General features: G+C 37.0%; 1 protein-coding gene across 1 annotated transcript in view; it reads right to left on the reverse strand.

The window, feature by feature from the left end:
* Nucleotides 1-22,618, reverse strand: part of ATF6 (activating transcription factor 6) — a 221,677-nt gene that overhangs the window by 37,611 nt on the left and 161,448 nt on the right. Inside the window, exon 15 of the mRNA XM_082834402.1 lies at nt 14,850-14,934. Coding sequence (XP_082690528.1) covers nt 14,850-14,934 — 85 coding nt within the window. The remainder of the gene's footprint in view (nt 1-14,849; nt 14,935-22,618) is intronic.

Below are 22,618 nucleotides of genomic sequence, written 5' to 3' on the forward strand. Positions count from 1 at the left end.
AACAGGATAGTACATTTGCTAAAATGTGTGAGAACAGCTCAATTAACCAAACTCAGAGTAGGGAGCAGGAGATTTTTTTATGTTCATAGCCTAGCTCTTCTAATGGAACTTTCTAACTATCTTAATCTGAGTATAAGCCTGTTTTCCTGGGAAGACACATGGCCACATCTATAGAAATGTAGACAGTAAATTCATTAGTGAGCAGACAGACTGTTTATTTTTACTATTAAATGACATGTTTTATTTTGAATGTAGAACTGATCTGTTGGTCTGGGACAGACTACGTTAGGGAAATGACTAACACTTACTTACTAGAAAATGTAAAACAAGGCTTTTGTATGTTTAAACACCATGGAAAAAACAAGCAAACTTTGAAATCAGTGTTCGCTAAATTTGGATGGAATGAATTTATTTAAAAAGTGCTTTAATTAGGTAAATGTATGATGCCAAGAAAGCTGGAACTTACAGTTTCTCAATTTGTTTCTTCACATTTCAGTATATTGGTGAAAAAGTCTTTCTGGCTTATCATGGAAATTCGGGGGAACTAGTTTGTGAGCATGTCTATCTTATTATGAACATAAATACTTCATCTTTTTGTTGGCCATCATACAAAATTATGTGCTTAATCCTAAATATTTATAGATGACTGGAACATAAACACAGTAGCTGTTACTCTGAAATTATGGTAACATAAACTGGCATTTAGTTCTACTGTTTTCACTTAGTCGAAGTAGGAGCCAGTGCTTGGGCTAAAGGAAATATACTGCAAGGACTATTCAGAAAGTTCAGTTATGGTTCTCTTAATTTCTCAGCCATTTCAGCTGTAAAATAGGGATAAAATTATACCGTGGAGACTGTGTGAGGACCAGATGCAACTATATATGTTAAAGAACCTACAAATATGCTTAATATACATGGTGGGTACTCAAAAAAAGGGAGGAACTAAACCTGAATTTGCAATTTAAACTATTTAGTAGCACACGCAAATCTATGTCAAAAAGCATTTTGTTTGGGAAAAAAAATTCCAAAATATTTTAAGCTGTGATATATGCTGAATAAATCTTATAAATGCTTAATTTTATTTATTTTTACCCTCTCATTATTCTAACAGTTTAGCTCATACTTACATACTATTTTTACTCATGATTTATACCATAATTCTTACTTTATTTATTTAACCCTGGATATTATCATTTTAATATGGGAAAATTTACGTAAACATCTCACTGTCAATTGGGATGGTCCCTGCTTCAATAAACGGTAAGGTGTGTGACACTGCTAATTATTTTCTCTAGGTTTACTAATGTATTATAATTTAGCTCAAAGTCATATAGTAATCAGTGACAAAGTGAATTGGTCTTTTAAGAAAAGATAAAAATGTTTTCTAAGATATTTATGTCTCATCTCTTCCATGTCAAATACTAAGTCATTTTGCTTCGAATATAAAAATGGTTTATGTTCTCAAAGAATGCCCTCGGTGGTATAAATAAATTACCTTTCACATTTAACTAAAGTGCTGTGTCTGGGAATCTGAAGATCTGGGCTCTGGTTACAGCTCCATTAGTAGCTGGGTTGGATCAGCCATGTGCCTCCTTCAACCTGTTTTCTTACCTGTATCATGTAGCTGTTGTGCTAAACTGTCACTAAGTTTTCTTTCAGTTCTGAGATTCTCTATGATCTACATATGTCCTGCTTCCCAGAAAGATTATTAGTTCTCTGAAGGCATAAATCACATCTTAGAGGTCTTTTGAAATTTGTACATTACTTAGCATAGTGCTATGCACTGAATATCTGTAAATCTGAACTGCAATTATATGACACTATAAAACAAATATGGAACAAGACTATTATATCTTATAGTGTAAAACTAAGCAATTATTGCAAAGTAACCATTATTTAACATTTACAGTGGGGTCCTATCTTACATTTCAGGCAAGCAAATGCTTCCTTTACCTGCTCTAGGTAGTAGGAAACTGGGAGGAATGACTAAATAGGATAGTTTCTATATGAAATATTTTGTCCTCTTATCTCCGTAAACCATCAAAATACTCCTGAGTTCTAGACTTACTCTTTATACACTGTCATACGCCAGTGTGGTAAGCAGCCTCAATATGATCCTCAATGATCCCCACTTCCTGGTATTCACACCCTTTCGTAGTTCCCTGCTACAACGAACCAGGGTCAGTCTATGTAACTAGCAGCAGAACTGATGGCATGTCACTTCCATGATTAAGTTTAAAAGACTGACTGCTCTCTTGGGAGCTCTCTCACTTGCTCACTTTCTCACTCTCATGCATAACTTACTTGGAGGGAAGCCCCAGGGAGAGGCCCACATAATGAGAAGCTGCAGCCTCCTACCAACAGTGAGTGAGCTCGGAAGCAGATCCTTCAGCCCCAGGGAGGTCTTCATCTCCACCAGCAGCTTGACTGCAACCTCAGGAGAGACCTGGAGCCAGAACCACCCTGCTCCCAGATTCCTGACCTTCAGAAACTGTGTGAAATAATCAATGTTTGTTTTTTCAGACTGCTAGGTTTGCAGGTTCTACCTACCTACCTACCTACCTACCTATCTATCTATCTATTTATCTATCTGGCATCCTTTTTTTATATGAAGTACTCATCACTTACTTCTTACCTAGATGATTATAACTTCCTAACTGTCGTCCCTGTAAAAGCATCAGCCCCTCTAATTCATCCTTTCCACGGCTGTAAGGGAAATATTTGAAACATGAGTCTATTTGTGCCTCTCCACTGCTCAAAACATTTTAGTAGCTCCCTATTATCGTTAGGATATTCAAAACTCCATACCATGTCATGCAAGGCCTTCACAAACTGGCTTCTGCCGTCCCCTCTAGCTTCTTCTACACCTCAGTTCCTGTGTTCTTTAATCCTACTTCAATCCCCCAAGTTGGCTAAGTATTTTTCTTTTTCTGATACCACTATTGTACTGTTCCCTCTGCCTAGAATATCTCATCCACTTGGCCAATCCTACTTATCCTTCAGGACTCAGCAAGTATCACTCTGTGTGTGTGTATTTATTTAATTAATTATATTTTGCTCTCGGATACTCTATACAAGTGCCTGGCTTGTATATATGCTTTATATATTTAATTCAATTTGACAAAAAAAATGTGAGCACCTACTATGTGTTAGGCACTTATTTTTGTAAGGCATTAGGAATAACAAAAAATAGTAAAACAAACAAGGTCCCTAACCTTAAGGGAGACTACAATTTAGCAGGGAAGTTAGACAATGAACAACTGATTACAAATGATATGAATGTTACAAAAATAAGGGAGTTCAGAGTATTCTGGGCAGATAAGGTGGGGGAGGGGCCCCAAACTTATTCTATGGTTTTAGGAGAGCATTTCCTAAATGTCTGCTGAGTAGGCGATTTAAGAAAAAACTCTATCCAAAAGATGTTAAATCAGGATAAAAACACAGTCCTAAACTTTAGTCCAAAAATCAAAATCAGCAAGCAAAATGGAGACATGACTTGGTAGTAATATATGTGAAAAGAGCCATGAACTATATTTGACAGAAAGCACAATGCCTGATGTAACTGGAAAAAAACACTGTGGTTTCACGAGTAGAAATATACTATACAAATCTTACTCAACATACAATGGAGCTGCATTCCAATAAACCCATTGTAAATTGAAAATATAAGTCAAAAATGCATTTAATACACTTAATCTACTAAACATCACAGTTTAGCCTAGTTTACCTTAAATGTGCTTACAACACTTACATTAGCCTACAGTTGGGCAAAATCATCTGACACAAAGCCTATTTTATAATAAAGTGTTGAATATCTCATGTAATTTATTGACTACTGTACTGAAAGTGAAAAACAGAATGGCTGTATGGGTACAGAATGGCTGTAAGTGTGTCAGTTGTTTACCCTCATGATCACGTGGTTGGCTGGGAGCTGCTGCTGCCCAGCATCACAAGAGTATTACATCACCAATATCACTAGGCTGGGGGAAAAAATCAAAATTCAAAATCTGAAGTATGATTTCTACTGAACGCATATCACTTTTGTACCATCTTGAAGTCAAAAAATCGTGAAGTCGCACATTTGTAAATGGGGGAGCGTCTGTATAGAATCTGGAGATACTCCATTATGCTCAGCATTCACAGTCTCTTTAAAAGAGGTGGGAAAAGCAGAGCCCATTCAGAGGAGAATGACCAGAATGGAGCACCTTGAACCCAGGTCACAAGAATAGCTTCTGAAAACTGGAAGGCCTTGGTATGTGAAGACTCAGAGGGTACACAGTGTATAAACAGCTACAGGTCTGTCATGTAGGAGAAATAGTTTACATTTAATCCTGTAGATTTATGGGTAGAGTAAGGAAGAGGCAGAAAAGAAACAATTCGCAAACTGCCAGGGCTATTTAAAGCAGGTAGTCTTCATCCCAGGAGGTGACTGCTTCTAAACTTGTTGGCCACTGAGCAAAGCGCTGCAAAAGGGAATCCAAATGCTGGAAGGGAGTTAGCATGTATGACTTTGTACTAAAGCCGTTTGAACCCTGATATTTTATGGCCTGAATACATGAATATTAATGTGTCTTTCTTTGTGCTAATCTACACTGTAGTGATGCCAAGTAGATCACATTTCCCACAAGGTTCTGTCCTACATAGTAAGTAGAATGAGAACAAAGAGATGGGCTTTAGATTTCCTCAAAGAGTCTATCTATATGGCCTTCCTAACAACTCTGCTCCTAGCAACGAACTATTTTATAGTTCATCTGTCTCATTATTTAATCTAAATCTTATGTTTAAGGCATGCATTTGTTTCTATAAAATCTGTAATAAATCTGGAGGAAAATATCTCTATGGATATTTGGTTGAGTTCAAAGGCTACTCTTGCCTGACATACTCAAGATCCCCAAAGCAAAAGTTCTCTCTAATTAACTCTAATATCTGTATCCGTATTTTCAATTTCAACATCTGGATTCAGAAAAATGAAATACAGATTTCTTCAGACTCTCTAACCTTTATTTGCAAAAGCCCCAAAGGAGGCGTGTTTCCCAGTGTGAACAAAAATTACAATGTCTTTGACATGTATATCCCTGAGATGATGCTGGCCTATCACCCTGTCCTCAGCTTATGTCTTAAATATCAAAGAATTTACCATGCAAATGCTAAAAGAACAGTGCAACGCTGCATAGAAAGTTATGATGCCTAGTGTTTCCAATTGGTATCCTTGCAAAAGAGAACACACAGAGGAGTTGAACCTGCGCTTGTTAAGCAGGTCTTCTGAAAAACAGAAACTTGAGATTATGTGAAATGGCTCAATCTTCTGACACACTTACAAGGTTCTTAATTTTCCAGTACAAAGATAAATCCATTCTGAGTTCAATATGTGTAAATAAGAAATATTTCAGATTTTGGACAGTCAGTAGGAGGTTCAAACCAATTTTTTTGGCTAAATAGATGCTGATCTGTAGTTTTTATTAGTTGAAAGCTAAACCATCTGTTTGAGTAGAAACAGATTTTTGTCACAAGGGAGAAAGAGTGAAAGTGATCTCACTGAAGCTAACAGGACTCTGAAGGTCAGTTAGGTACAGTGGGCTTGGCAATAAGCTCCTCTGGGTCAAGGAAGTCCTAATATCCTAGAGGATGCAGTGCAAACTGGTCTAATTTAAACCTCTGAAGTCCTGTGAAAGCTCCAATAGATTAAATGGTTGATTAGTAAATTACATACAAAAAAGACAAACTACTCATGGAAAAAAATTACCTGTACAACTGCCAATAAATCATCAAAATAATAATCATTTTTCACAAAGTGATAAGTATTCCAAGTACATAAAGGCAGATATACCATTAATCATGGTTTTCTTCTATTTAAAAAATCTATTTTCAGATTTACTTTGTAGAAGAGGGTTCAGAAGAGGCCATACTAAGTAGGAATAACCTAATGGTTTGGAAGGAGTTAAAAACAGATACCCTGATGACTTCAAGAAGTAAAAGGGAAATAAAGCCAACCAGAGGAAATGAGGGTGGCAAGAAACAGCAACAGGACAGCTATTTCAAGATCATGGAATCAGCTTGTACTTCTCTCTCCTTCAGTTGCCAAGCACTGTAGATTTTTCCTTTACATTTCTTTGGACATTTTCTTTTCTTTCCATTCCAGGCCTTTAATGACCTCACCCCAAGATTGCTGCAATGTCTCCTAGCTCATCTTCTCTGAAGCTTCAATTTACCCTCCCCTTCTTCCTAGCTCAGCTTCCCTCTTATTTTTTTTTTTTCTATTTACAGACCTCAGCCAGATCAACAGTCTCTTAATAGAGCTTTTATAGTGTTTTCTTAAAATTCGATAGCTTAAAGTCACTTCCTTAACTCATTAATGACCTAAATCATATAACTGTATCCCATGTAATAAACACTTATTCCTCATCTCTCCTCAACATGAATCCTCTCTTTACTGTATCCTCCTAGACACCTTGCTCAATCCCAACACAGCACATGATGGAGTGCTGCAGCAAGCAGCAGATGCTAGTTTGTCCACAATACCCATTATTTCCATACTAAGCGAAGTCCACATATTTTTCAGATCACAATGTGCCTAGTTAAAACATTACACTTCTGAGCCTCCCTTGAAGCCAGGCGTAAGAATGTGACACAGTTTATATCCAATGAGACATAAAGTCTGCTAGAAATTTATAGACATAAAATCTGCTAGAAAAAAGGTACCAAATTATGTTAGTCACCAAGATTTTACCATCTATCATATTCCTCTAATTGCTGATCCTATACCATAGGCATTGAGATTTATAACCACCCAGTACCTAATTGATCTCTCTTTTAAAAAATCAATCAGCATATTGTTTATGGTTTAGAACTGATCTAAGTCATCACTGTTGGTCTAGATCCACTTGGTAACTTAGCATCAGTGGATGCTACGAGCTAAAAAGGGACCTAAGGAATTGAGCCAAATTTTACCCAAATTCTAAAGACAACTGGAGTCATACTCTGTCTACCTTAGGTGACTGTCTTCTCACTAGAAAACTGCCAACTCAATCTGTGGCTCAAAAGGTAAAGTTAGGTCTTTACAAAGGTATTGCTTATCATAGTATAGTAAATGTTATTTAATGCTCATCATTTTACTTGTCAGTTATTACTGTATAATACAGAATTAACAGATCTCTGTATATATTTTGAGAGAAAAAACTACTTCTTTTTTCAGGTGAATAGTGTGATTTCTCTCCCTTCCTTAGTAGAAATTCTCAGTATGGGAATTTTACTAGTGGTTTTAATAGTGAGTCAAAAGTGAGAGAACAATTTGATAATGCATTTAAAAAAAATTGAAACATGGTTTCAAGAGACGAGTCCATTTACTCAATTAGATACAATTACATAACACTGAAATGGAATGAACTGCAGTGAAAATGCAAAATTGTAAATATATCTAAAAAAATAAATAGCCTGTAGGCCTTTAAGGAGAAATGAATATATAAGAAGAAAAGGCACAACTTTCAGGCACAACTCTCTTGGGCAACCAGCCTGCCTGAGCAGAACAAGTCTAAAATAGGACAGTTTCCAAATATACTTTCTTTGGGATAGCACTTCTACGAAAGTGATTATCAAAAGCAGTTGTATCAACAGTCTCATTATTAAAACCAATCCATTTATTTGGTTGGTTTGATTCCTGCCCTTCTGTTATACCCTCTCCAACTAAAAAGATGTTTCATTGTTAGTGACGTCTCCTAGATTTTCTTTACGTGGAAATTATTTTGAGATTAAATATAATTACAGTTTAGCCTTGTAGTCATAACTTCACCTACTCGGACCCTTAATAATGATAGGGTAGAAGTAGAGTTGCAGTTTTATTTTTATTACTCACCTACAACATTAACTTAGCTACATGGCATACAGAGGGAAGGAGAACAGTAAAACCAAATCAACAAAAGCATTGGTCAAACTGTGAAACGTATCTGCTAATAGCTGTGTTCATTCCCTGATAAAAGATGTCTACCAAGCAGCTACCATTAAAAAAATTCTTCTTTCTTCTATGTTTTATTTTGTTGAATTACTTATCAAGAGTGAAAGAAAGGTGGGGATACCCCTGGTGGCACAGTGGTTAAGAATCCACCTGCCAGTGCAGGGGACACGGGTTCGAGCCCTGGTCCGGGAAGATCCCACATGCCGCGCAGAGCAACTAAGCCCGTGCGCCACTACTGAGCCTGTGCTCTAGAGCCCACAAGCCACAACTACTGAGCCCACGTGCCACAACTACTGAAGCCCGCGTGCCTAGAGCCCGTGCCCCGCAACAAGAAAAGCCACCACAATGAGGAGCCCACGCACCTCAATGAAGAGTAGCCCCCGCTCGCCGCAACTAGAGAAAGCCCGCGCGCAGCAACAAAGACCCAACGTAACCATAAATTAATTAATTAATTAATTAATTTTTATAAAGAGAATCAAAAAAGAAAAAAAGAGTGAAAGAAAGGAAATGAGCAGATTTACTATGAGTGGAAATAATTTAAAAGCAGGAAATGTTGACTTACGGTATACAAGGAGACCTTCCAGAATCCTTTTCAAAAAAATAGCAATAACTTTTAATTCATCACCAACTGCTCTGCCATCCATCTGCAATCATTTTTTTAAAAGCTTTTTTAAAGTATACCTAGAATTTCATTTTACTTCAATAATCTTCAGTGTGAAGACTTCCTCAAAGAAAGACTTTCTTTCTTGCAGCTTCAGTAACCTGTTTTCAACTCTCTTATGAGACAAAGGAAATTAAATAATAAAGATAATTCAAAATGAAGAGTAATAAACTACAAAAATTAAATATGGCATGGAGAACACAGAATGATGTGACTAGTATTTTCTAAATGGCATTAATTTCACACCCATATCCTACTCTCTTTAGCTATTTCTTTTATAGACTTTTTTCCACAGCTCAGAACCACAAAGTAGTATCATTATACATTATAGTTTAAGGCCAGCCATTGACCTGGCAATCTAATTTACTTTGCTAAAATTGGAAAATCAAATTCCTCTTCCCAAATATCCCTATCCAGGATACTACAAAATCCAGTTGCTCAATAAAATCTGACTTTATGTCCTCTACACCCTCTCCAAAATTCTGCAGGCTCCACTTAAGTCAGAGAGAGGGATCAAACCCACAACTCATTTTTTCTTTCCAAGTTACACGTAACTTTTGAATTCAGAAATGGCAGAAAATATATTTTATTTAACTTCCTCAAGTCCTCATATTACTCAGGATGAAAAACTTTGATACTAGGGATGTCCTCACAATGACTTTGCTCAAATAAACAGATGCTCAAACGTTTTTGAGCCCATGTAACTTATACTCTTCAGATTATAAATGATATAATTATATTACAGCTTGTCAAATTCATCACCTAATAAGTCAAAGGAATCTATCTCTGAATCTTGGACAGTTCTACAGTTCAGTTTTTCACATGTGTTTTCCTTTGTAGAACAACTGTTAAAAGGAGGTTAATAATTTCAATTCACTCTTTACTGTGAATTCCAAATTTTTATAATAATGTGGCAGAAAGGTAACCTAGTACATATTTTAATTATTTTATATTTGAAAAGATTAGACTAAACTGTGCTTGCCAACTGTTTTTAATCAGAGTTAAAATAGTAAAGTCTTTCAAGTGACCACAAAGTAATGACCAAATAACATTTACCTCGCTTATTCTGTCATTCAACAAACATGTGCCTATCAAATCCAAAACATTATATTACACTGAATTATACTGCTCTCAATAAATGCGCTTAACCTTTATACCACAGGCACAAAGTGGTATAAAAGTCTATCTGAAATTCTGGAGTCCAAATATTTTTAATATTTGCACATTCGTCTTTAATATTGATTTCATTAACAATATAATGATTGATCAAAATATATTTTATACAATGTATTTAGATCCTGGCTCTCCATTATGTAGTAGTTGAATAAATGGTATGACTTACTTCCATAAGCTTTAACATCTTCATCTATAAAATGAAGATAATACTTAGCTGGCAGCTGAGCATTACATAAAGTAACAGAGGTGAACATCCTGCAGTGTTTCCTGTGCCAGACACTGCTCTAGGTGCTGAGGTTATGGTCATAAGTGCAAACATAAGAAGCAACATTCCTGTCCTCACAGAGGAGGAGGAGCTGGCTAAGCTGACCGAGGAGGAGATACAGGAGGAAAACTAGACAAGCTGTGGTATCATAAAAGCCTACAAAATAAAGTGTTTCAAAAGAGGGAATATCAAAAAGGAACTTGAGGTGACTGACTGCGAAGGGGCACAAAGGAACTTTCTGAAGTAGTGAAAATGTTGATATCATGATTGAAGTGGTGGTTTCACAACTGTTTCCATTTGTCAAAACTCATTAAACTGTACACATAAAATCGGTGATTTTGATTGTGTGTACATTATACCTCAATAAATCTGATTTCTAAAAAAATGTATATGTCAAGCAAAACAATTCTAAAAAGGGCAGAAGAGCTGTTCTAGATGAAAGGAGACTAAAGAGGTGTGACAAGTAGATGCCATGTATGACCTTGGACTGGATTCTGAATCCCTCCCCCCAAAAGCTATAAAGAATATTTGGGGGCAAATGTGGAAATTTGAATATGGATACTATATTAAACTCTACTGTATCAGTGTTAAACTTTGGTGTGGTCATTTTATTGTGCTTACACAGGAGAACATCCTTTTTTTAGGAGATGCATATTCAAGTATTTATGGGTGAAGTGTTAAAATGTCTGCAGCTAACTCTCAAATGGTTCAGAAAAAAACACATGTGATTGTAAACAGATAAATAGATAAAAATGGAGCAAATGCGGAAAAATGTCAACAATTGGTGAAATCTCGGTAAACGTTCTCCATATACTCACTGTACTCATCTTTCAACTTTTCTGTAGATTTGAAGTTTTTAAAAATAAAAATTGGAGGACTGAAAACAAGAGGGAATAGTCAACCATGTCAAATACTGTTAAGAGGTCAGGTAAGATGAGAATGAAGACATGACCTTTGGCTTTGGCAAGATATTGGTCATTGGTGGCCCTTTTGCAAGAGCATTTCAGTAGGGGCAAAAGCTAGGTAAGAGTGGGCAGAGGAGAGAATGGGAGATAAGCAAATGGAGGCAACGAGTGCAGGTAACTCTTTCAAGAGCTTTGCTATGAAGGGGAGCAGAGAAACAGAACGTGGAATTAAGAGAGTCTCCCTACACCAAAAGGAATACTAAGACATTTTGTACGTTGATGGGGACGATCCAGTAGCGAAGAAACTGATCATTCAGGATAGAAAGACTAAAAATGCGGGAGCAAAGTCTTTGAAACTGTGAGAAGGACCGGAATGCACAATCCAAAAGGAAGGAGTCACCTTAGATAAGGGTGATGATGATGACAATGACAAAGGTGGTAACAGTGACTAACCTAACAGCTAGGCACTATTTAAAGCATTTTTGCTCATTTAATTCGCACACAAATCTAAGAGGAAGGTATTAGTAATATCTCCTTTTACAGGAAGCCAAGTACAGAAAAGTTAATTAACTTGCCCAACTATACTTATCCAATAAGTAGCAAAGTTGGGATTTAGAACTCCATGGAAGATACTTTTCTCCCAGTGCAATAAGAAGGAAGGCAGAGTTTGTGGGTGTAGATGCAGCTGGTACCAGAAAGATAAAGTAGCTCTTATACAATCACATCTATTTTCTCAATGTAGCATTTGGGTGAGTTCATCAGCTGAGGGGGTGAGGAGAGGGGATGTTGGATATTTGAGAAGAGAAGGTGAGAAATTCTTGTTTCAGATGGAAGGCAAGTGAATTTACTAGCAATGACAAGAGGTTGGTTTTTTTTTAGCATCTTTATCGGAGTATAATTGCTTTACAATGGTGTGTTAGTTTCTCCTTTATAACAAAGTGAATCAGTTATACATATGTTCCCATATCTCCTCCCTCTTGCATCTCCCTCCCATCCTCCCTATGCCACCCCTCTAGGTGGTCACAAAGCACCGAGCTGATCTCCCTGTGCTATGCAGCTGCGTCCCACTAGCTATCTACTTTACATTTGATAGTGTATATATGTCCGTGCTACTTCTCTCACTTCGTCCCAGCTTACCCTTCCCCCTCCCCGCGTCCTCAAGTCCATTCTCTACGTCTGCGTCTTTATTCCTGACATGCAGTACTGAATGCCCCTTCGGAATTCACGGTCATAAATTTGAAGTGAATCTACTTGTCCTGACTGGATGATATTTTGTAGCAATTTTCAGCTGCTTGAGAGCAGGCATAAAGAGGATAGCTGGGCTTAACTAGAGTGGGATTTTTACAGGCAAGTGGGACCTAAGAAAAGAGGAGCCAGGAGGGTAGTTTGCAAGAGAGTGGTGATAGTATGGGACATGGAATGTAGGCTGAGTAAGGAGGGGTGTATGGCCATGATGGATGTAATGGACACAGAAAAAGTGGCAGGGTCAGCGGACTGGAGATCTGTGAGGTCAGAGATACCCAGCTGGAGTGTGGGTATTACAGTAGGAGAGTAAGTAAGAGTCAGAGGGAGATGCCTGAAGAGGAGATTACAAATGGAGTGCCATTACGGATGACGATACGGTCTAGAGTGTGACCGTGTGGATGGGAGGCTGAGGTAGTGCAGAAATAAAAGATGACTGGATCTAAAGAGGCCAGAGTGCTGGATGAGTCCTCTGTGTGGATGCTGAAGTTTTACAAAGAGCTGACAAAAGCAGTGGTGGAGAGTCATCAGTGAAGGTGGGATAGAAGACAGCAACAAAGAAGGGTAGGAGGAGTGTTATAAACTTGAAAGACGTTAGGAAGACCGAAGGAAAAAGGAGAGGTCATTTGGAAGTTGTAGTGGGGAGCAAAGATACTACCCACCCCATCTGCAGGCTCAGAGGTATATGAGGTGGGGAGGAAAAATCAAGCTCTAATTTGAGAAGTAGCCCCAGTTAGAGCAAGAAGGTGAAGAGATGGTTCAGAAAAGAGGCTGAGGATGCAGCACAGGACTGAACACACGGTATATATTCAATCAGTATTTCCTGAATTTGAATCTTAAATTTTCTAACAGTATACTATATCCTAAAAAGGAAAACAAAACTTATTTACAAAGAAACCCAAACAAGATTAAAAAGGAAATGATCCTTTAATTACTGTATTTTTCAAATCCATGAAAAGGCTCATTTTCAAAAATTAGTCCCCTGGCCAAGAAAATCAGAATCAAACAGCATCTTATTGTTCTTGGCTTAATACAAACGGATAGTTCAGTGTTACGCAAGAGAACGCCTGGTTTTATTTTATAAGAATCTGAGATCAGAACAACAAAGTTAAGTGAATTCTGCCTTGTTGAAGCTTAGACAATAGCCTTTCTGAGCATAAGCTGACCAGAAGTTAAATCTATTACGGTTCAAGCAGAGAAACCTAGGTACCTATGGAATAAGATTAATAATATTCCCAAAGTATATTCTTTGGAGTATAATATAGTACACTTTGAAATATACTGTTCCACTTGAAGTTGTAATATGATTGCTCCATGAAAGCTTCAGAGGTACGCCTTTATTGAAGGAAGATAAGTTCGTCTCAATGTTATAGTTTGTTTCTTTAAAAAATTTGTTGTCTTTGTAAGACTAAGAAAATGTCATAATTCTTTTATGCTTTAACAAAAAAAAGTTTTATTTTGTGTCTATAACGTTGCCTCCTAAGCATTTCTAATAAGCTGTCTATATACAGCTAACTGAAATTCTATAGTCCTCTATGGTCTTAATATGTACAATGAATATCTAATACTTTTTCTCTAAGACTAAATTTTATTGGAGTTTATGTAGAATCCCAGTGTTTTGTTTTATAACTGTATTTGGTGGCTTAATCATGATCATCAATCAGAATGTGGATTGGTTCAACTGCAGGTTAAAGGGCTTTTCATTTTCGTCTTACTCATTAAACTATAAGGTTCCCATTACTAGACAGAAAATTTACCAGTAGTTCTATTACACCAGATAAATGGACTTGAGAAGGACAGCCAATTCTCCTAGTTTCATTAGAGCCTAATACGACGCGTCAGAGGAAGTAATCAGCCAGCAATATACACTGTGCTCATTTACGACACACAGCTGGTATTGGGAGTGAGAGATTTCTCTTTTCCATGAAGAACCCAGCTGGAAGTAATCTCTTCTTTACTAAATTTCTTTAGTACTTTCTTTATTCCTTATGGGACGTTCTCTTTGGGATACAGTGATTTCTGTGCTCGTCTTACTTTTCCTCCTAGACTCTAAGCAAGTACGCTATGCCTTAACATCTTTGGATACTCTCAAAGTATTAATGGTATTATTTGTATTTTATCTAATACCCAGAACTAGTGGGGGAACAAAATGCAATAGTAATACTATCAATATCAAATTCATCAGTATTACGGATTAAATATAAATAGGCTTCTTAGGTTTGGTCCGGGAATCATATCACCATTTATGTGATATAGGAAACTGCTTTGAGTTCCAATAACCTAACTTACAAATTCACTCTCAGAACACAGCAGGGACTTCTTATACATCATGTATTACCAGAAAGGCCCCAGACAACAAGTGTATAGATCAGTAAAGATGTTAACTTTTCCAATTTTGTAAATAAAAGAGAATGATTTTATCTTTTAAAAATATAGTAATTTAAAAAGCAACTTTAAATTAAATCCTTTACTTTTTAAAAGAGCACAAGAATTTAAAAATAATATTTTGTGAAAACAGTGGGAAAATGTTTCAGAATTAATGCATGGACATATAACTAACCAACTGAATATTTTGTGTCTTTTAGTTAATCCAGAGAATCTAGGTTAAACAAAGCAATTGCATGTCGTTCATAAACCAAAATTCCAACTTACCATTTATGTTTATTGCTGGTAATACAATTGACATCTTTGGTCTTGTAGTCTTGTTATGGGTGGTAGCTGGTAGCAGCAGGTGATCCTAAGATGAACAAAGAACAAGTTGTTACTCATAATAATTGGCTTAGTCCTATAACAAGTCAAATTCAGAGTTCTTAGGATGCCAACATTTCATCGCAATCATAAAAAAATGACAGTTTTTATTTGAACCTGGCTTTGGGGGTAATTAACTACAAACCATTTTACGATTCATTCATTCATAACGCAATAAACATTATGAATTACTGAATGACTATCATTACCCGGTACTACGTATCAATAGTATTCTTAGAATATTCCTAGGTTCTGATAACATATATGCTGCAGTATACTATAAAGAGTATTGGTCAAAAAAAAAAAAAAAGAGTTCTGACCCCAAATTACTGATACATAAAAGAGATTCTCACTGAAGCAAGGCCAAGGCCGAGAGCCTTGCCTGCCTAGCCTCCTCTTCTCCCTTTGAAGCAGCCAGTGTTAGACTTTTCTTTTGGTAAGCAACAGGTATATACTGAAGAAGATACATAGTTCTTGCCCTTAAAAACTATACAGCGTAGTGGAAGGGTTAAAAAAATTACAAGTGCATGTCTAGCATAACTATATAATTCTAAATGTGATATTGCCAACCTTTGATCATCTATAAATGACCCAGGGCATCTGAGGTTTCTAGTTTCCAACCACACAAATACTGCAATAAGAACGAGCCAAGAAGAGTTTGGCATCAAAAACAGGGTAGTATGAGTGTTTTGGAAAAGATAAACACATCTGTAGGTATTCCAACGCTGATTATAAATGACTTAATGACTTTGATATTAACTACTGTTTTCAATAACTCCTCTTTTTCCTAGCAAAAACATGGGAATTGTCACAGCAAAAAGGAAAAAAAGAAAAGCGTATATATATATAAATGTTTCCATTTAAGGGAGCATGATTAAACTGAGGTAAAGCTGACACACAGTCTAACCCCTCTTGCTTTCTTTTCTTGTTCGTTTCTCGTTCATTCAACAAACTTGCTATATGGAAGGACTCATCAAAAAGTAGGACTTGACATAGCTGAGCGTGATAAAAATTCAATGCAACTTAATTCAAAGTCAATGGGATTATGAAATATAAGTATCGACAAAGCTAAGAAAAAAATCTGTGAAAAACAAACTGAAATTAATGTACGTGAACAGAGCTGTACAGAAAACATCTGCAGTAACTGCTTGTGCTTTGTCTAATTCAAGGCAACATCTCCAAGAGAACACACGTGTTGTTTTAAAAAGAGGGGAAAAGATGAGTGAAATTGTTCTTTTAGAATTCCAGCCTTGCAGCATGAGAGGTTTCTTTTTAAGTGCATTGTTAGACAAAAAGATCACATGTTTCTGAGAGTAAGATAACATGATAGCCAAGACAAAACAAAACATGCTGATCTTCATGCCATGAAAATTATAAATAGCTAAACTCCTATAATTAAAATACTGCTTCAGGATCCCCAAAATTGAATGAGAAAACAAACCAACAAACTTACAAGCCCCAAATTAAGGCTACTGTAAAAATAAACACACTTAGATTCCACTGGTCATGGGTTAAGGTCAGGCTCAGACTTAAAGCTGAGTTTCCTGCTAAGATCTTACGATTTTCCAAACATAATGCCTCCTACTTTCTTCATTAAATTTCAAACGAAGCAGTTACTTTTGCAGCAGAAAACCAAAAATCACATTATTATTTGTGAAAAAGAAGAATCACATCTTGAATGCATAAAAACTATTACAGTTAACCTGCCTTACCTCTAATTATTAAAGGTTTGCAAAATGGGAAAAAAACCTATAATTTAAAGTGCTTGTTTACCAAGAGGCCTACAGGTTAGAACGGCAGGGAATCAAAGCTGGTATACTACAAACTCTAATTGTGCTTATTTTATATTAAAAAATAATTTGTACACACACATGCCTGGGACAGCGTAGTTGTTTCATTTAACATTTACTTTCTCTTCCTCAAGTTAAATGTTTCTTGCCATAACAATGAATCATCAATCATTTTTTCTCTCCAACTATGTTCATTTCACTTTTTATGGCATTGCACTAATCCTAACAGTGACATCTCCAGAGAAAAGGAGCCAGTCAACAAGTATTTATTGACTTCGTACCATTCATTAAAAAAAAGTTACCGAGCATAGTGACCTGCCACGTACTCAGCACTGTGCTACAGACGATAGTTTCTTTTAAAGAACATAAATTCAAGCTTTTATTTTGTTAGGGAAAGAATGCTAATTGTGGCAGGAACAGTCATTTGTGCTCAATATCTGCTTTCCCTTCTATAACATTAGAATAGAAATAGGACCTTCCATTTCTAATGGCATTTAGTTGGGCACAAAGCCACTCAGAAAAAGGACTATATTCCTTTGCAACCAAGTGAAGCCATACATTCAAGTTCTGGTCAATGGACTTAAGGAGAAAGGGTGCACGAAACTTTGTCAAGGTGGTGATGGTGGAAGGCAACCTTCCTCCTTCCCTTTTCTCTTCCCTGCTAGCTAGAATGCAGGTGTGACTGCTAGAACTGGAGTAGCCATCTTGGACCATGAGATGGAAACTGCAATCTGAGATTTATGGACCAATAAGATAAAGGAGCTAGTGATCCTGACGATCAAGGAGCTACCATAAGATCTCCAGAACTTCACATGAGAGAGAAGCAAAATTCTAATTTGTCCAAGCCACTATTATTTTGGATTTTCTGTCACTCGTAGCTAAACACAACCCTGATTACTTGTTATATTATAAATTTGTGAAATAATACTAATGGTATTTACTCAAGAGAAATCTCAATAAGGGTTAAAGTAATCAGAGACAGCTTTACTCTTTTTTTGACAGCATTCCAAAACCCACATTTGTTATCTGATATTATCTGATATTGTTATTCTTAATATTACCCCCCATTACTTATTTATTAAAGAACCTGTATAGGAAATTCAATCCTGGAAAAATACAGGTACAATTAGATGAATCTGAACAAAACTCTTTCTTTCCTATTAAGTCAGTTAATATAATCCAACTGCAACAAAGGTGAAGCTACTTAAAAATAAAAAGGAAAAGTAGAAAAAAAAGATGTTGCCATAGAGATAAATATGATATATTTTGTCACTGTCATTCAAAACTATGTTACTAACTTTACGATATCTTCAAACGGACTCCTAAAAAGCCTTTATAGGACTGAGATACCAAGGGTTATCTTCAGGGAGGAAACTATGTGCACAAATATTATAATCAAAGCTTTGTTATTTTTATTCCCAGAGGAAGTTAGAGAAACACTGGTGGGAAAACACCAAAACATTTCACTGTGAGAATGAAGCATCAGTTTTCCAATGTTACACAATATTGTGCGTGAGAAAATACACTATTTTCATACAGGTCTCCCAATCCCCTCTTCCAAGCACTTTGTTAGAAAAAGACAAAATATTAGTGCATAATACAGCATCTGAAGTTATCTGTTTCTTCTCTTTTTAAGACAGCTAAAGCATTGGAGACTAACTTATCAAAAGAACAGGACCACATTTTGCTCAGCTGGAGGTTATGATGGTAAAACACAATAAAACTGAGGTCCTACTAAGTTTTGCCAAATGTTGATTCTACATATCTGTGTAGAATAGAAACTGACCTTAACTTAAACTAACTCACTAGGTTAAATGACCCTTCCCACTCCCCTCTAAAACTTACTGACTGATGCCCCTAGCACACTGAACATTCATGACTAGTTTTTGTATTTTGCCAAAACTACTTTTGCTAATTGCATTTGTTACTAATTGTGTAATTTAATAAACTACTATGTAACTGATAAGATACAGCGTGAAAAGAGAGCACTGTGAGTATAGTTTATTGCAAGAAAGACAACATGGAACTTTAGTAGATCTGGACCCAAAAGGAATTGGCCCTACCTCAAAACGTGGCAAATGAATGCACATTTATATAATTAACTGAAACAAAATAAGATACATATACATCTTAAAAAAAAAATGATCCCCTGCTTTAACCAATTTTGTTAATTAACAGATTACCCACTAGTCTCTGCTGTACTAGGTAAAACAGCTTTTCCTATATTAGGAAACTCTGGCTCAAGGCTGGAGTTATTTATTTATTTATTTATGCTTTTTTAAAATTTTTATTTATTTTTGGCTGCGTTGGGTCTGCATTGCTGCGTGTGGGCTTTTCTCTAGTTGCGGCAAGCAGGGCCTACTTTTCGTTGCAGTGTGCCGGCTTCTCATTGCGGTGGCTTCTCTTGCTGTGAAGCACAGGCTCTAGGCCCGCGGGCTTCAGTAGTTGTGGCACGTGGGCTCAGTAGTCATGCTCATGGGCTCTAGAGCGCAGGGTCAGTAGTTGTGGCACATGGGCTTAGTTGCTCTGTGTCATGTGGGATCTTCCCGGACCAGGGCTCGAACTCGTGTCTCTGCATTGGCAAGCAGATTCTTAACCACTGCGCCACCAGGGAAGTCCCTGGAGTCCTTTATTTTTGATAGAAAAGAAGGTCCTTAATATCTAATGATGTCCTGTAGGAATGAAGGAAACTCAATCTGCAACAGGTGGCACTTCTGACACTAAGCAACTTTCACTTAGATCACTTAGATCAACATGTCAAAAAGTTATGCAGGGCTTCCCTGGTGGCGCAGTGGTTGAGAATCTGCCTGCTAATGCAGGGGACACGGGTTCGAGCCCTGGTCTGGGAAGATCCCACATGCCGCGGAGCAACTAGGCCCGTGAGCCACAACTACTGAGCCTGCGCGTCTGGAGCCTGTGCTCTGCAACAAGAGAGGCCGCAATAGTGAGAGGCCCGCGCACTGCAATGAACAGTGGACTCCGCTTGCCACAACTAAAGAAAGCCCTCGCACAGAAACGAAGACCCAACACAGCCAAAAATAAATAAATAAAATTTAGGAAGATATAACACATTATTTTTAAAAAAAAGTTTTGCAAATCAGGTCCACATTAATAACAATAGCTTCTTAATATTTTATATTTCATCCATATACACTGGATTACATAGATGGTGGTTGGTTTTCCAACACAGAAAACTGTTAAAACCAGACCAAAAATAAAAAGAGCATCTATCCTCATTTGAAAAATAGCTTTGTATTAAATTTTCTCTGATCTATGTTCCTACCCTAGAGAACTTTTGTGTTCTATCACTCTACCTCATTTATCTTACCAAGTATCTTTCAAACTGCCAAACAAATTGAAGAGCACATCAAATCTTAAAAATAAGAAGTTCAGGGCTTCCCTGGTGGCACAGTGGTTGAGAGTCTGCCTGCCGACGCAGGGGATAGGGGTTTGTGCCCCGGTCTGGGAAAATCCCACATGCCGCGGAGCGGCTGGGCCCATGAGCCATGGCCGCGGAGCCTGTGCCTCCGGAGCCTGTGCTCCACAAAGGGAGAGGCCACAACAGTGAGAGTCCCGTGTACCAAACACAAAAAATAAAATAAAATAAGAAGGTCAAAGTAGTAATTAAAAGTAGGCCTTTCACAGTTATTTATCAGATTCACAATATTCTGAACTAATGTTAATTTCTAGTAGTTATACTAATTGTTGATCAGAAACCAAATGTGTCCCTTCATTTAAAGCAATTAAAAAGCAAAAGCAATCAGAAAATTTGAAATCATTTAAATACACAGACACACATAGGGACATATCCTGAAAATAAGAATTGCAAAAAAAAAAAAAATTAGAGGTAGTAAAATTAAGTATAGTGTAATCATTTAAAAGCCTATTAAAATGTCTATGATGTAGGACTTCACATCATAGTAAAAACATAGGCAAAGTACATTACTCATCCCCAAAGTAGAAACAGTTAATAGAAACAGCTATATGAATGCAGTATTTGTGCCACTAATGTATGCAATAAAACTACAGACCAATAAAAGGAAATGTAAAGTTTGCATCTGCACCATTAGCACACGTCAGCCAGAGGCAGAATAAATCAAAACTATTGGTGCAGAGCAGATGGCCCAACAGTGAGCCAAGGTTCACATTTTGACAAGAGGAAAATTTTGACACTAAATTCATATTTGATAATGGAGGCAAGGTCACCAGAGGAAAAATTAGCTTGTAATTCTAGTAAGTACAAACTCAAGTTTAAGAGATGGTTCTCATATCAAACTCTATAGGAAGCCCCCAGAACTGCCCAGCTGATTTTGAACTCCCCTTTTATTCACACAAAAAAGCGTATGACTGAACCATACAAAACTGTCATTTTTGTGAGTCAAATCTCAGTAATTTCAGGGGACCGCGGCTGCGCAGGCCGCATGAGGCCAGGTGCAGATGTATGGCTACTGCCATAAGACGCAGGTGTACAACCTGAAGAGATATCCTATATCAATGCACATGCTACTTCCACACTATTGGGAGACGTTGCTGAAAACAAAGCCATCAAACATCTTTTCAAAGACCATGCACATGCCCTTGCCGTTTCCTCTACCACGGGAGCCACCAGACACCTCCTGGGGGCTGCCGGGGTGTTGAGGCAGCTCTCACCGCCCTGGCTTGTTATTATCGAAAACTGACACCTACTTTAAACCTAGACTGTACAGAACCACAATTTGATCTCAATTATGTTCCACTCAAGACACAGGAATGGAAAACTGAGAAAAGATGTCCTGGACTCGCCAATTCCTTTGGTTTCGGTGGTACTAATGCAACACTTTGTATTGCTGGCATGAAGGACAAATCATTTGCAATTAAATACTTATTTTTAAATGTTATAAACTGCATTAAGTTGAGAAATAATGTTTACATAAATGCATATTTTTATATATCAAAAAAAACTCAGTAATTTAATAAGGTTCAAACTAACAGTTATATATGTCTCTTTTTCAAACCCAGAATTAATTTTGAGTTTCATGGTCAAAACAAGTCCTTGTAAACTTTCCCAAGGATAAGACAGTAGCCTCCAAATCACTCCTCTCTCTTGATGCGAGTTTCAGGGAAAGTGTTTATAAACCTGGGTAGGATTGTTTTCCCTGAAGAAAGCTCTTAGACAAAATGTTGGTTACGTGCTTTGGACAGGTAGAGGGCTAGGAAGTTTTTGACTCTATACTTCCTATTACTTCATTCAATAATTTGAGCTCATCAAATTTCAAAACTTTGTCAGCTATAATACAGGGCTTCTTCAAAGGCCGGACCGTGTGTGATTTAGGAAAAATACATTAGGATTCCTGAAACTTGTTATCAATCATCATTTGTTGAGTGCCGAGAGTGGGGCAATCCGAAAAATGTCTTATTAAGGAAAAAGATCAAACACTAAATGCATAGAGTTTAACCATATGAGAGTTTGTCAGACATAATGTTTATAAGATGTTCCATTTTAAAAACTGACTTTACTCAGGACTACTGGCAGGAAGTGAATTTCCTGAGAATTAAATTGCATCCTACAGATAAGCTACCAAAGCAAAGCATGGGGAAGGGACAGAGGGAGGGTCTGAGGCTATAGCAAACTGAGTCAACAAGTTTTCTGAAAAAAGAGATTAATTAGGAAACACTTCAAGGAAAAAGTTAGATATTGATATCAAAGAGAATTACTTTACGTTTTGTTGGAAAAAATGGGGAAAATGTTGAGGCCCCCCCAAAATAATTTTTTAAAGTTCTAGGCAGAGGCTCTAGGAATGGGGTAAAGTTGTACAAGAGTAGTCTCAAATGCCCTAGGTGTGTAAGCAGGGGACGGGAACACGGGGAGATATTATTCTAGCTGATTCCTTCATATCAGTGATT

The sequence above is a fragment of the Leucopleurus acutus genome (assembly GCF_964270905.1).
Source record: "Leucopleurus acutus genome assembly, chromosome: 2".
Lineage (NCBI taxonomy): Eukaryota > Metazoa > Chordata > Mammalia > Artiodactyla > Delphinidae > Leucopleurus > Leucopleurus acutus.